At 43.5% G+C, this 16008-nt stretch overlaps 1 protein-coding gene across 8 annotated transcripts in view; it reads left to right on the top strand.

Annotated features, from left to right (window-relative positions):
* PSPH (phosphoserine phosphatase) overlaps window positions 1-14730 on the top strand; it is a 54010-nt gene extending 39280 nt beyond the window's left edge. For 5 of the 8 annotated variants that reach the window (XM_026017499.1, XM_026017498.2, XM_026017495.2 and 2 more), the window contains 5 exons: window positions 8567-8725; window positions 9392-9526; window positions 9992-10137; window positions 11843-11991; window positions 14255-14730. In XM_026017499.1, the coding sequence (XP_025873284.1) occupies window positions 8586-8725; window positions 9392-9526; window positions 9992-10137; window positions 11843-11991; window positions 14255-14362 (678 nt within the window). In that variant the 5' untranslated portion in view covers window positions 8567-8585 and the 3' untranslated portion in view covers window positions 14363-14730. Of the gene's footprint in view, window positions 1-6725; window positions 6762-8566; window positions 8726-9391; window positions 9527-9991; window positions 10138-11842; window positions 11992-14254 lie in introns of all 8 variants that reach the window. The other 3 variants (XM_026017497.2, XM_072752754.1, XM_072752755.1) reach the window with 1 other exon arrangement.
* Window positions 14731-16008: the final 1278 nt, after the last annotated feature.

Below are 16008 nucleotides of genomic sequence, written 5' to 3'. Positions count from 1 at the left end.
TAAAATTTTTATTGGAGTTCAATTTGCCAATATATAGCATATCACCCAGTGCTCATCCCGTCAAGTGCCCCCCTCAGTGCCCGTTACCCAGTCACCCCAACCCCTGCCCACCTCCCTTTCCACTACCCCTTGTTCGTTTCCCAGAGTTGTATCTCTCATGTTTTGTCACCCTCACTGATATTTTCACTCATTTTCTCTCCTTTCCCCTATATTCCCTTTCACTATTTTTTATATTCCCCGTTTGAGTGAAACTATATAATGATTGTCCTTCTCCGATTGACATACTTCACTCAGCATAATACCCTCCAGTTCCATCCATGTCGAAGCAAATGGTGGGTATTTGTCGTTTCTAATGGCTGAGGAATATTCCATTGTATACATAGACCACATCTTCTTTATCCATTCATCTTTCGATGGGCACCAAAGGAGCCTGTCAGTTATTCTGATAAGTGCCCACTCTGAGTTACATTGTACTGCCTCATGCACAGCCTTTAGCCTGTCCCATTGATCTCATTTTAGCTCTTCTTACGTATTTGTCTGTTCATGGCTTTCTTTCTTTTTACGTGATTCATTCTCTATGCTCAATGGGGTTGCATTGCACCAAGCATTGCTTCTCCACCGATAGACCGCTGTCTTTTTTTTTTTTAAGATTTTATTTATTTATGAGAGACACAGAGGCAGAGACACAGGCAGAGGGAGAAGCAGGCTCTATGTGGGGAACCCCATACGGGACTCGATCCCAGGACCCTGGGATCACGCCCTGAGCCAAAGGCAGATGTATAACCACTGAGCTACCCAGGTGTCCCTAGACCCCTGTCTTTTAGGCTTGTGGAGCGAGCCTGCCTAGCCATGTGTTATGAGTTTGCATTGATTTCCTCTAGTCCAGAGCCCAGTAGGTGGTTACTGAGTCACAGACAGGGTAGGGTAGGAAGCTATTTGGTGTTCCCCAGCTTGTTGGAAACTTGATGATTTATGAAACCTGTTTCTATCTGCTGGTCTCCCAAAGAATGTGCAGACTTTCTTCTTTCACTGTTAATGAATGATAACCCATTGTGTTGTCCAGCTAGCAGAACTTTGGTCTGAGTTCTTGATGAAAATGTTTGACATTTCCTGAGTCTGCATAGGTTTTTAAAAAAAAATTATTTATTTATTCATGAGAGACACACACAGAAAAAGAGAGGCAGATACACAGGCGGAGGGAGAAGCAGGCTCCATGCAGGGAACCTGATGCAGGATTTGATCCCAGGACCCCAGGATCATGGCCCTGAGCAAAAGACAGATGCTCAACCACGGAACCACCCAGGCATCCCTGATTAATTAATTCTAATTAATTATTTGAAGGGGTGGGAAGGAAATAAAACAGTATCAGGAAGGTTATTTAATCTTCATCTTGAAGAATAAATAGGAATTTGTCCACTAGGTATGAGGGATTAGGTGATTTTAGGCAGAGGGAACAGCATTTGCAAAAGCACAGAGGTTTAAAAAACCATGACAGGGGCAGCCGGGGTGGCTCCATGGTTTAGCGTTGCCTTCAGTCCCGGGTGTGATCCTGGAGACCCAGGATCAAGTCCCACGTTGGGCTCCCTGCATGGAGCCTGCTTCTCCCTCTGCCTGTGTCTCTGCCTCTCTCTCTGTGTCTCTCATGAATAAATAAATAAAATCTTCTTTAAAAAATTAAAAAATAAAAAACTATTACATATTTAGAGAAGAAGACATCCTGTGTATATCTTGAGCATAAGTGTTGTGTGTGTGTGTGTTGGAGAAGAGCAATGAGTGATAGATTGGTGAAATAGATAGGATCCAAATCATGAAGAGCATAATCTAATTGAATAACAGAGACATTATGTTAATCGATATGCTGATAATGGGGAATGGATTTGCAAGGGCATTGTTAAGTCTGATATGATTAAGTCTTAATGTGATTTGATTCTAGAATCCTCAGAAGCCAGACATGAATACAGGCAGGTACAGGAGTATATTTAAAATTAAAATGTAATGGCCATGTTAAAAAACAGTCCTTACATTTTAGAAATATACACTGAAATATTTTGGATGAAATTATGTGATTTGATTCGAGATAATGAGAAAAGGTGGAGGTGTTTGGGTGTGATATTATGATTTATTTTATTTATTTATTTGTAAATTTTTATTATTATTTTTTAAAGATTTATTTTTATTTATTTATGATAGACATAGAGAGAGAGAGAGGCAGAGACACAGGCAAAGGGAGAAGCAGGCTCCATGCAGGGAGCCCGACGTGGGACTCGATCCCGGGTCTCCAGGATCACACCCCCGGCTGCAGGCGGCGCTAAAGCGCTGCGCCACCGGGGCTGCCCTATGATTTATAATAAGAAACAGGGGTCCCTGGGTGGCGCAGCGGTTTGGCGCCTGCCTTTGGTCCAGGGCGCGATCCTGGAGACCCGGGATCGAATCCCACGTCGGGCTCCCGGTGCATGGAGCCTGCTTCTCCCTCTGCCTGTGTCTCTGCCTCTCTCTCTCTCTCTGTATGACTATCATAAATAAATAATAATAAAAAAAAAATTAAAAAAAAATATAATAAGAAACATATTTAGGCATCTCTGGCACAAAGCTCTTAAAACCCTTGGAACTTCCTGTGATGAGAGTGATAAAGGTGTTCTTATGATAAAGGTGTTCCACACACACACACACACACACACACACACAACACTTAGTGAGGTGACTTTTGGACTGCATGCACCTAACAATGGGAGCTATCTGCCAACGGAACTGACTTTGGTGACTAGAGGATTGGAATATTTAGTCTTATGTCCCTGACCTCTGGGGAGCGGAGAGGGGTTGGTGATCTAGCTCAGTCACCAATGGCCAATGATTTAATCAGTCATGCCTTTGTGATGACTAAAAACCCAAAAGACAGTGTTTGGAGAGCTCCCATGTTGGGTTGGTGAACACATGGAGGTGCGGAAGAATGGCAGGCTCAGAGAGGGTATGGAAGCTCTGTGCTTCTTCCCACATAACTTGACCTGTGTGTCTCTTCCATCTGACAAGTAAAACATGTCTCTGAGTTCTATGAACCATTCTAGCAAATCAGTCAAATCCAAGGAGGAAGTTGTTGGTGCCTCTGCTCAATATAGCTAATTGATCAGAAGCTCAGGTGACAACCTAGACTTGGCAGGGTCTTTTTTTTTTTTTTTTTTTTTTTTTAAGATTTTATTTATTCATGAGAGACACAGAAAGAGAGGCAGAGACACAAGGGAGAGGGAGAAGCAGGCTCCCTGCAGGGACTCAAACACAGGGTCCCGGGATCATGCCCTGAGCTGAAGGCAGATGCTCAACCTCTGAGGCACCCAGGGTCCCTGACACTAGGGTCTTAAATGTGTGTGTGTGTGAGAGTGTGTGTGTGTAGTGGTGGTGGTGGTAGGGGGTTCAGTCTTGTGGAGCTTAACCTGTGGAATCTGGTACTATCTCAGTAGATAGTGTCAGAATTGAGTTGAATGATAGGGGACACCAGGTGGTGTCTAAGAATTGCTCAGATGTGTGGGAATTCCCCATGTTGGAATTGGGGTACAGACCCTTTTTTAATGGAGTTGTTGATGAAGCACCACTTGCTGGGATCATTGAAGCAGGGTGATGCATACATGGAATTCATGTATTTGTTCACTCTATTTTTCTATGTATTTGAAATTTTCTGTAATAAAAGCCTAAAAAAAATAGTTACGGGAATGTACTTCACAATGATATCATTTCATTTATTCAACCTTCAGAAATTAATTGGCATCTACTCAAAAGAGGCTCAAAATCAGTGTTTTGGGGAATTTTGGATCTTAGTATGAAGAGCTTGCAATCCAGGAGTGGAGGTGACATGCACATAAATAAGTTTAAGATAATTAGGAATATTATGAATTTCATATATTGAAAACAGGTCTACATGAAGTACTGTGGAAGTTCTGGGGAGAATTTTTTTCAGCCCCCGGGAATCAGGGAAGACTTGGTAGTGAAGACGGCATTTGAACTTTATTCATTCACTTACTCAACAAATCTTATTAAGCTATGTGCCTGCTACTGTTCTTAGTCCTAAGGATCCAGCAGTGAACAAAGCTTATAAAATGAGGACAGACGGACAATACTTGGTAAACATAATGAGTATCATTTATCATATGTTAGAAGATGATAGATGGGGATCCCTGGGTGGCACAGTGGTTTGGCGCCTGCCTTTGGCCCAGGGCGCGATCCTGGAGACCCGGGATTGAATCCCATGTCAGGCTCCCAGTGCATGGAGCCTGCTTCTCCCTCTGCCTGTGTCTCTGCCTCTCTCTCTCTCTCTCTCTCTCTCTCTCTGTGACTATCATAAATAAATAAAAATTAAAAAAAAAAGAAGATGATAGATGTTACAGAAAAAAGAAAAAGACATAGGGATATTAGTAAGGTTGGGTTAAGGATAAGGAGGGAGAGGTTGCAGTGATAAACAGGGTGGTCAGGGCTGGCTCATGGAAGAAGGTGATACTTGGGCCAACCCCTTTTTTAAAAAATTCATTTTTTTTAAATTGAAGTATAGTTGACACCTAGTATTATTTGGGCAAACTCCTGATAAGGGATTTGGCCAAGTGGGTGTCTAAGTGAAGAGCATTCCCACGAGGGGCACAGCTGGAGTGAAGGCCCTGAGTGGGGAGTTGGCTCAGTGCATTTCCAGAGCAGCAGGAAGACCAGTGTGGCTGGAGCAGAGTGAACAGGGGGACACAAGTAGGAAATGAGATCAGAGAGGCAATGGGGAGGGCGTGGTGGTGGTTGTGGTACCAGGGGAGGGGCAGACCTTAGAGGTAGTTGTAAAAGCTTTGGCGTTTACTCTTAATAAAATGAGGAGCTGTTGAAGGATTTTGAACTAGAAGTGTGACGTGATTTGTTTAGTAGCTTACAGTGATTACTTTGTCGGTTATGTTGAGAACCGAAACTGGGGGGGAGGGCTTTTAGGAGGCTGTTGGTACAGTCTTGGCAAGAAACTTTGGCAACTCAGGCTAGAGGGATAGACATGCATGGGGTGAGAAGTGGAGAAGTGGTCAGATTGTGCTTGGACTTTAAAGGTGGAAGCAACACAGTTTCCTGGATGATTGTTTTGGGTACGGACTGTTGAGGGAGAGAAGGAAGGCGCAAGATGGCAGTTTGGGGGCAAGAAGATCAGGAGTACAGTTTTAGGCATGTGTAGTTTGGGATGTTTACCAGATACCCGAGTGAGGTCAGGTCGGTGGTTGGAGTTGAGAGTTTGGGAGATAGGACTGGGCTCCAGGTCTGTGTTGGGGGTCACTGTCATAGAGGTGACATGTAAGGCCCCGAGCCTGTATGGCTCCATTGAGGGAGTGGGTATGGTCAGAGGAGACCAGGGGTGGACCGTGGGTCACTGCAACATTCAGAGAAGCAATCAACAAAGGAGCTCAGTCGCTAAGAGGGGATGATGTGTGAACCTGGGAAGTCGGTCCTCTGAGGTGAGGGATTGGCTTTAACGGGAGCATGACAGGGGTGGAAAGAGATTATGGATAATTAGTAGAATATGTATTTAGTATTCATGTATTTTTAAAAAGATTTATTTATTTGAGGGGCAGGGGAAGGGCAGAGAGACACTGTGCTGAGAGCAGAGCCGATGTGAGACTGGATCCTAGGACCCCCAGATCATGACCTGAGCTGCTTGACTGTCTGTGCCACTCTTGTATTCTTGTATTTTTAATAGTTTTCTGCTTAATAGAAACTTCATTCACATTGAGGCTGATGTTAGAGTTTAATACTCTGTTACCTTACTGGATGCATTAATTTGCCTCTTTTTCCCCTGTTTTTGTGGGTCTCCAGTGAAACTCCCGTTTCCCATTTGAAGCACTCTTTTGTAAGGGTTCCAAACAAGGGTCAGCAATTTTTCTGTCAAGGGCCAGATGGTGAATATTTTAGGCTGTGGGGGCTTCAGTCTCTGTTGCAGCTCCTTCCCTCTGTTGTGTGAAGGCAGCTCTGGATGCATAAACCGGTGAGTGTGGCTGTGTTCTGCTGAAACTCTACTTATGGACACTGGATTTTGAAATTCATAGGTTTTGTGTGTCACAGAGTTCTATTCTTTTGGTTTTTTTCACAGTTATTTAAAATATAGAGGTGCCTAGGTGGCTCAGTTGGTGATCTCACCTCAGGTCTTGATCTCACCTCAGGTCTTCATCTCAGGGTTGTGAGTTCAAGCCCCATGTTGGGCCCTGTGCTGGGTATGGTGCCTACTTGAAAAAAAGAAAATAAAGGGGTGCCTGGGTGGCTCAGATGATTAAGCATCTGCCTTGGCTTAGGTCATGATCTTTAGGTCCTAGGATCAAGCTCTGAGTTGGGCTCCTAGCTCAGTGGAGAGTCTGCTTCTCCCTTTCCCTCTGCCTCTCCCTCTGTTTGTGCTCTCTCTCAAAGGAATAAATAAGGGAGACCCAGTGGCGCAGCGGTTTAGTGCCGCCTGCAGCCCGGGGTGTGATCCTGGGGACCCGGGATCGAGTTCCGCATCAGGCTTCCTGCATGGAGCCTGTTTCTCCCTCTGCCTGTGTTTCTGCCTCTCTCTCTCTCTGAATAAATAAATAAATCTTAAAAAAAAAAGGAATAAATAAAAAATCTTTAATAAATAAATAAATGAAATGTGAAAATTAGTCTTACTTCACAGGCTGTACAAAAACAGGTTGTAGTTGATTTGCCTACTGGCTATAGTTTGCCAGCCCTGCTGTAAAATGTTTTTTTCTCCTCAGGTCAACTTTCGCTTGGATCATTCTGCCAGACGCAAGGTTAGAAATCAGTTAGGAAGCAGGTTGGCCAGCTCCTTTGAGTCTGTTTTTAGCCGGCATCTGTTCTTTTCTTTTTTCTTTTCTTTTCTTTTCTTTTCTTTTCTTTTCTTTTCTTTTCTTTTCTTTTCTTTTCTTTTCTTTTCTTTCTTTTCTTTTCTTTTCTTTCTTTTCTTTTCTTTTCTTTTCTTTCTTTTCTTTCTTTCTTTCTTTTTCTTTTCTTTCTTTCTTTCTTTCTTTCTTTCTTTCTTTCTTTCTTTCTTTTCTTTCTTTCTTGTTTCTTTCTTAAGATTTTACTTATTTATTCATGAGAGACGCAGAGACACAGGCAGAGGGAGAGGCAGGCTCCATGCAGGGAGCCTGATGTGGGACTCGATCCAGGGACTTGATCCAGGGACTCTGGGACCACGCCCCAAGCCAAAGCCAAAGGTGGCTCAACCGCTGAGCCGCCCAGGCGTCCCAACCAGCATCTGTTCTAAATATAGGTTATTTGCATCATCTGTGTGGCCTCGTACATGACATATTTGATGAGAGGTGTAGGCAATTTTTAGGATCCCATTTACCCCTAATATTCTAGTCCAGTGATTTGCTTAAAAAACACAAAACTCTTGGGGGCACCTGGGTGGCTCCCTCAGTGAAGTGTCTGCCTTCGGCTCAGGGCATGATTCTCAGGTCCCAGGATGGAGCCCCACGTCGAGGTACCTGCTCCACAGGAAGCCTGCTTCTCCCTTTCTCTCTGCCCCTCTCCTAGCTCATGGTCTCTCTCTCAAATAAATAAATAAAATAAAAATATAAGATTCTGAAAATTCCTTTTTTTTTTTAAAGCTTCTTCAGCACTGTGATCTCCAGTCCCTTCCTGTGAGCCTGACCTCCTCTTCCGTTTCCTTCCCAGGCCGTTTCCTTCCCTGAGCTGACCCTTTCCATTTCTGCAGGCTCTGCCCTTAGCCCTCTTCTTTCCCTGCTCTCTCCACTGTGCTGACTTTCGTCAGGCCATACCCTCAATTATGGCCTCTGTATTGGTGACTAATCCATGTGCGGTTCAGGTGCGGTTCAAGCTCTGACCTCTCTTCCACGGCAAAAAGCCTTTCAAGGTTTCCTGTTACCTAGATGGTATGATCCAAACTCCTCAGCCTGGCCCAGAGCCCCCCTTGGTGCACCACCTGGCAGCTGGACTCCGTGGGGCAGCTTCCAGGATCTCATCCACCCTTCTGCTCCTTGCCTTTGCCACACCCTCCTCTCTGCATCATGGTCCTCTCTTCTTGCCTCCACCTCCCTGCTTTCTCCTCCCTGCACATGCCCAACTGATACGCTGCTGTTTGAGAACCCACTCAGGCCACTTAACCCTTCAAGGTTCATTTTTTTTTTAATTTTTATTTTTTACCCCTTCAAGGTTCAGTTCGAATGACTGTCCTTGGGATGCCCTGTTTCAGGGCAAGGTTAAGCATTTTCTCTCTGTGCCTGCCCATAGTATCTTAGGCACATTTCCACTTCAGCACTTGCCTTATTGCTATTATTATTAGGTCAAAAATAGTTGAATATTGGTTGAACATCAGATACATTTATAAGCTGGTACCTTCATTAGAGTGATTCCTGGGAGAAGAGTTTGGCCCACCTCATCTTTGTCTCCCCAGAGCCTGACATTTAGAAGATGCTTACTTTTTGTTAAAAAATGAATAAATCCTTGAGTCCATGTTTATGTGGGATATGCTTGACTTTGATATGAATCAAAGTATATTGGCATTAGTAGGCAAAATTGGATCTTCTTGTGATGATGGGTCTTTAAATATATTTATCTTTTCTTGTCGTAGGAAGAAGATTCTTTCAAGGATGGTCTCCCATTCAGAATTGAGGAAGCTTTTCTGTTCAGCTGACGCAGTGTGCTTTGATGTTGATAGCACAGTCATCAGAGAAGAAGGAATTGATGAGCTAGCCAAATTCTGTGGAGTTGAGGATGCTGTGTCAGAAATGTAGGAACAGTATTTAGTCACTTTATGAAATGAGAAAGAATTGCAAAAGAGTGACATTTGGATGACAGGCAGGACCATAATTCCCCTATTTTTAGTCCCTGACTGCCGATCATGGGCAGTAAGCTTCTTTTATCACTTTGAGCTGAGTTGGGTAGTGTACATCATCCTGTCATCCATTTATGCAAATTCTCATGGCAAAAAAAAAAAAATAGTTGCCTCTGATAAATAAATATGGATGACATGCTCTTAGTTTGGTCAGAGAAACGATGACCATAACCAACCAAAGAAGAATGATGGGGTAGGGGATAACGATCCCCCTCCCCAGTGCTTTGTGACATGGCTAGTTTTGGTTCAGTCTCTCAGTTTCTACCTGGGTGAGACTCCTCCCTCCTGCCTGCCTACAATCACCAGGTCATGGACCATTTCATGTTCAGCTGCATTTGATACGAGACATGGCCACAAAATACTAATATGATTCTCAAGCAAACTTGCAGGAAGTTTATTCCCAGGCCTCAGTCCCATGGCATTGTAGCATGTCTGCTGTATGGTGGGGCTCTGGGTAGCACCTTCCTTGTGGGCGAATGTGGGGGGAGCTGGGGAGGTAAGGCCTGTGAACCCAAAGGGTTGTCTGACGTGGCTAGCCTGATGGTTGGGTCTTTCTCCTAGGACGCGGCGAGCCATGGGTGGAGCAGTGCCTTTCAAGGCTGCCCTCACAGAGCGCTTAGCTCTGATCCAGCCCTCCAGGGAACAGGTGCAAAGGCTCATAACAGAGCACCCCCCACACCTGACCCCTGGCATAAGGTAAGAGGAGCCCGGGTCTGGTTGCTGTCTGTCTGTCAGCACCTGTGTTTTGGGGCACATCCTCTGAAGAGTATCTCACCATTGCTCTAACAGCCCCTTCTGCCTGCTTCTTTGAGCTCTTCCCTGTGGTCCTGTCAGACTGGTTGGCCCCACCCAAGTCATCTGCCCTTCTCCCTTCCCCCCTACTCCCTACGGAGAGCCCAAGCTTCCTCTTCATTTTGTGTTTCTAGGTTCACGGGCAGAATAGAGTTGTGGGATGGTTTCCTAAGCAATCCAGCCCCACCTATTAATTTCTAAGTGCATTTTGAAAAACACACATACAACATGATTAACCAGGCAATAATACCTTGTCCAATGTATTTGGGCAAATCTTCCAGGGGAAAAAATGTATTTTACTTTTCACATTTCATGTTTTTTCTTTTATATTAATCAGTGTTTTGGTGTTTTATATTTCTTTTTTTGCAGGGAGCTAGTAAGTCACCTGCAAGAGCGAAATGTTCAGGTTTTCCTAATATCTGGTGGCTTTAGGAGCATTGTAGAGCACGTTGCTTCAAAGCTCAATATCCCATCAACCAATGTATTTGCCAATAGGCTGAAGTTTTACTTTAATGGTAAGACTTTAATGGTATCATTTTCCCTTTCTGGTCAGTTTTAGTGTTCAATAAATGATGTAATGTGTGTTGGAATGCAACTGAAGCACGGCAGCCTCAGAGTTAAATATTGAGATGAAGGATTCTTTTTAAATTTAATTTAATTTATGTTATTTTATTTAAATTCAGTTAATTAATATATAGTATATTGTTAGTTTCAGGGGTAGAGTTCAGTGATTCATCAGTTGCCCAAACCCCCAGTGCTTATAACATCAAGTGCCCTCTTTAATGCCCATCACCCAGTTACACCTCCCCATCTCCCCTCGAGGAACCCTCAGTTTGTTTCCTAGAGTTGAGAATCTCTTATGGTTTGTCTCTGATTTTGTCTTGTTTTATTTTTTCCACCCTTCCCCTATGATCCTCTGCTTTGTTTCTTAAATTCCACATATGACTGAGATCATATGATAGTTGTCTTTCTGTGATTGACTTATTTTGCTTAGCGTAATACCCTCTATTTTTTTTTTTTTTTATAATTCTTGGGTTTCATTCATGTTGTATTTATTTATTTTTATTTTATTTTTTTATTTACTTATGATAGGCACACAGTGAGAGAGAGAGAGGCAGAGACACAGGCAGAGGGAGAAGCAGGCTCCATGCACCGGGAGCCTGACGTGGGATTCAATCCCGGATCTCCAGGATCGCGCCCTGGGCCAAAGGCAGGCTCTAAACCACTGTGCCACCCAGGGATCCCGCGTAATACCCTCTAGTTTTTGTTTTGTTTTGTTTTGTTTTGTTTGAGATGAAGGATTCTCTTGACCAATGTCTTTTGCTCCTTGGTATGCTTTGCTCTGTAAAATAGACTTAGGCCATCGTCTCTCCTGGTTTTAGTGTCCATATAATCCCTCTCTGTATATAAATGTCTGCACTTGATTCCTGGGTACCCAGGTGACTCATTCTTGTTACATGTCATATTTCAGTTTTTTGAGAGTTCTTATGTATTTCAACCAGTTTAGGCTCAGGAAGGAGAGGTTGTTAGCAACAAGTCGCTGCCTTTGAAGCGCCCCTGGCCCCTCTCTGGATCGTTGCAGAGCTGCAGCTGTTTTACTGTCATCTCAGGAGGTCTCTAGTTATGGCAAGGGGTGGCTGACATCCTTAAAACTAAATATTAATTTAAAACATTTTAAATGTGTTGACAGAACATTTTTGAAGGGTCTACAGGTAGGTAGAGCTCACAAAAAAATGTAGAGAGTGAGTGTGGTAATTGCTGTAAGAAAGAAAATCGATCACATGGAAGTTGGAATCTCCTCCTAGATGAAATAATATAGTAACTTTTTAAAAACCTTTAGTGTGTTATTGTTTCATGGTGTTCTGGCTCAGCAGCAGGCTTGAGAACTACGACTGTGACAGCTTAGAGGACAAAACTGATCGGCCTTATGGTGTTTATGACCTAAAGGAGCAAACGCAGAGAGAGGTGCCTGCCTTTATAAAGCCATGCTTGTTATGCGGAGGAATAGGTGTGGGAGTCCAGGCTGTGTCACTTTACTGAGGCCATTTTTAGCCTTCTTGGTGACATTTAAGGGAGGGTATCATCTGTGCACAAAGCTGGCCCTACTGATATAATTCTGCGATCACTGACACTGTTTTTGTTTTGTTTTGTTTGTTTTTTGTGATTGCGATGAGTTTTATTTATTTTTTTCACTGACACTGTTTTAACTGCTCTTTTAAGGTGAATATGCAGGTTTTGATGAGATGCAGCCAACAGCTGAATCTGGTGGGAAAGGAAAAGTTATTAAGCTTTTAAAGGAAAAATTTCAATTTAAGAAAATAGTCATGATTGGAGATGGAGCCACAGACATGGAAGCCTGCCCTCCTGCTGTATGTATCAAGTGTGCTAGTTTTTTTCTGATTGTATTTTTGTTTTAGATGGCTGAGTAAGAAATCCATAAGATTGGTGAGAGGAAAATAAGAACATACTAGGTATCATGGTAACAAACCAAAACAAATGAAACAACTCAATATCAATATGTCAACTGACTTCTTGCAAATCTAAGAAAGAAAATCTTTTAGAACTTAACGACCCTGTTCTTGCAACATGGCTGCTACCTCTTGGCCCAAGTGTTGGCTCCAGGTTTGGCTTCGTCTCCCCCAATAATTCCACAGATAATAATACAGCCCTTAATACTGTAACCAAAATGTTAATGTCTCTTTATATTTGATACACTATTTCTTCATACATTACCCTCTCCTTTTTACTGATTAGGGAACTGAGGCTCATAGAGGTTTAATAATGTACCTGTGTTAAACTATTTTATTCTGGGATGCCTGGTGGCTCAGTGGTTGAGCTCCTGTCTTTGGCTCAAGGCATGATCCTGGGGTCCTGGGATCAAGTCCCATGTCGGGCTCCCTGCAGGGAGCCTGCTTCTCCCTCTGCCTGTGTCTCTGCCTCTGTCTCTGAGTCTCTCATGAATAAATAAATAAAATCTTTAAAAAAATAAATAAAGCATTTTATTCTTCTGAATAAATGCCGTTTTCTGAAACTAGCAGGAAACACATACTGGATAGTTCGTGTCCTGAATATCCTGTGTGTCCCTTTCATGTAGGACTTTGCCCTTATCGTGTTATTCTAAATGAAGAAAACCTGAACCAAATATAGTGGTGAACTTTTTATTACCTACTTTCCTGAAATCTAAAAATAGTTTTCTCTGAATGATTAACCCAAAGGGGTTAAAGAATCTTTGGATCCTTTTAGCTGACTTGAGTCAATTCAAGATGAGACATCTTTAGAGGATTCACAGCCACCACGGGGTTGACTAAGTCATAGATGCTGGGCTGGTTTAGGGAGGAGTGTGTAGAAGTAAAGGGTACAGAGTTCCGTCAGGGAGCTCCTAATCCTGACATCGAGAAATGACAAAATCAGACATTCCAGAGGACCCTGCCAGTCATCAGAGGGTGACGTGGCCCGACTGAACCAAGAGCGAGGGTGCACATGCTGTGTGAAGCCCTCAGAGGTGGAGGGTTGGCCGCCATCACCTGAAGCCCTGGCCGGACCGAGGAAGTGTCCAGAGGCAGGGAGGCAGCAGAGAACAGTGTCCTAGGCACAGACCTGGGTGGTCAGCTGGCAGGAGCCCCATATACAGGCTTTCTCTTCAGCAGCTGTGGAAGACTTGATGCATCAGGCACTTTGGTGTTGCCGTCAGGTCCTGGGAAGCCCTGGGAGGCTTCTGGACAGAGAAGGAATGAGTCAGTGTGTCAGGACAGCCAAGCTGGGGCTGGCATGCAGAAAGGGCTGCCACACGGCAGGAAGCTCAGTGAGGGGGCTAAATTTAACTGGAAGGTAAGAATCTCATTACTTTTGCCCAGCCCCCCCCCCCCCCCCCCCCCCCCGCCTTGTGTGGTCTGAAAAAAAAGTGAAGATGCAAGTAAAAGAATTTTGAATTTCCAAATTATGTCTCTTGTGCCTATATCCTGGCAGAAAAAGAGAAAAAAAAAACATTTTAAAAGATCACTGTCAACAGGAAGGTATCACTTGGTAGAAATTAAGGAAACAAGGTCATGTAGTTGAAACCTTAAATAATCTTGATGATGGAAAGTAGGGGGCAGCCAGCAGACCCTGGGCTGTCGTCTCCTTCAGCCCAGAACAATCCACGCCCTGGGAGGGAGGAGCGTTGGGTTCACACAGGGTGCCTGTCAGGAAGTGCCTGCTCTGGTCCTGGTCGAGGCCCCAGGGGCCCTCAGCTGTACCCCAGGCTTCTCTTCCACCTGCCCTCTTCAAGATTGCCTGGCTTGCCTCCAGTGTAGAACTCAGATGGTTGCCACCTGATGTGATTTTATCTTTCTAAAACAGTTGTATTGGTTTTAAGAGGGCTTAACTTCTCCATGAAGCTTGCAGTGTCCCCTGGCCTGGATGGGGTGCAGTGCACGGACTCATTCATTCTTGGGACACTGGAGGCAGGGAGGCTCCCAGGGTGCTGGGGAGGCTTCCCCTCCAGGCTGGGCTCCACTTCTAACAGTTTCTTTTTTCAAGCAACTCTTACTGTCCCAGGGTGCTGCTGTTTCCTCCCCCTCCCCTTCCTCCTCCTTGTCCTCCTCCTCTTCTTCTTTTTAAAAGTCTTTCCTTTTTTTTTTTTCACTCTCTTAGGATGTTTTCATTGGATTTGGAGGAAATGTGATCAGACAACAAGTAAAAGACAACGCAGAATGGTATATCACTGATTTTGTAGAGCTTTTGGGAGAACTGGAAGAGTAATACCAATTTTTATATGGTTCATTTTTTCAGGTTAATTTTTAAAAGTCAGAGTTTGATACTGTTTGCTTACAATTGCCTATTACAACTTAATGTATAGATTTGGTATTGATTATCTGTACTTCCAAGTAAACTATGGAAAATCACTTTTTTAAACTGCAGTCCCAGTATTATTATGACCGTTAATTACCTGGACAGTTTTATAATCTGAATTCTTTATGTATTTTCCTAGTGATATTTTATTTGAGACTTTTTAAAGGAGGATAGTAAATTAAACACCTTTCCTATTGGAAATATGGGTTAGGCAGCTTTAAGTGAATATTGGTTTTCCCTTTGATAGGTAAATAAAAGTTTATCCATTTATCAGCACAGATTGGTGGCATTGTCAATTCTGGCTATCATGCGTTTCAAGTACGTTCAATGTTTGAATAGAAACAACCTCCAGAAAAGGGAACCTTCTTACACTGTTGGTGGGAATGTGAACTGGTGCAGCCACTCTGGAAAACTGTGTGGAGGTTCCTCAAAGAGTTAAAAATAGATCTGCCCTATGACCCAGCAATTGCACTGCTGGGGATTTACCCCAAAGATTCAGATGCAATGAAACGCCGGGACACCTGCACCCCGATGTTTCTAGCAGCGATGTCCACAATAGCCAAACTGTGGCAGGAGCCTCGGTGTCCATCGATAGATGAATGGATAAAGAAGATGTGGTCTGTGTATACAATGGAACATTACTCAGCCATTAGAAACGACAAATACCCACCATTTGCTTCGATGTGGATGGACCTGGAGGGTATTATGCTGAGTGAAATAAGTCAATCGGAGAAGGACAAACATTATATTGTTTCATTCATTTGGAGAATATAAATAATAGTGAAACAGAATAGAAAGGAAGGGAGAAATGTGTGGGAAATATCAGAAAAGGAGACAGAACATGGAAGACTCCTAACTCTGGGAAACGAGCTAGGGGTGGTGGAAGGGGAGGAGGGTGGGGGGTGGGGGTGACTGGGTGGTGGGCACTCAGGGGGGCACTTGATGGGATGAGCACTGGGTGTTACTCTCTATGTTGGCAAATTGAACACCAATAAAAAATAAATTTATTATTAAAAAAATAAAAAAAGAAACAACCTCCAGGCAAGGAACCACCCACCACTCGTGCTTGTCACCACTCGTCCTAGTCACCACTCGTCCTACCAACCCTTGCCCTGGGCCAGAGGGGTGGATGTGCTTTTGTAGCTCTTGGAATTTGTCATGTTGGTAATGTTAAAAAAAAAAAAAAAAAAAAAAAAAAAGGCTTTAAAAAATGGAGCCTTAAATAAGTGACATTATAACAAGGGTATTTGAGAATCACATGAAGTAAAAGAACTAGAAACACATTTTACTTATCCCAAATAAGTTTTGCCTTAAATGAATTAAGAAATACCTCCTCATTGGGATGCCCGGGTAGCTCAGGGATTGAGCGTCTGCCTGTGACTCAGGGTGGGATCCCAGAATCCAGGATCGAGTCCTGAGTCAGGCTCCCTGCATGAAGCCTGCTTCTCCCTCTGCCTGTGTCTCTGCCTCTTTCTCCCTGTTTCTCATGAATAAATAAATAAAATCTTAAAAAAAAAAAAAAAAAAAAAAAAGGAAATACCTCCTCATAGCCTACG

The sequence above is a fragment of the Vulpes vulpes genome, chromosome 3, assembly GCF_048418805.1.
Source record: "Vulpes vulpes isolate BD-2025 chromosome 3, VulVul3, whole genome shotgun sequence".
NCBI classification, from domain to species: domain Eukaryota; kingdom Metazoa; phylum Chordata; class Mammalia; order Carnivora; family Canidae; genus Vulpes; species Vulpes vulpes.
This window is presented reverse-complemented; position numbering and strand designations above follow the sequence as displayed.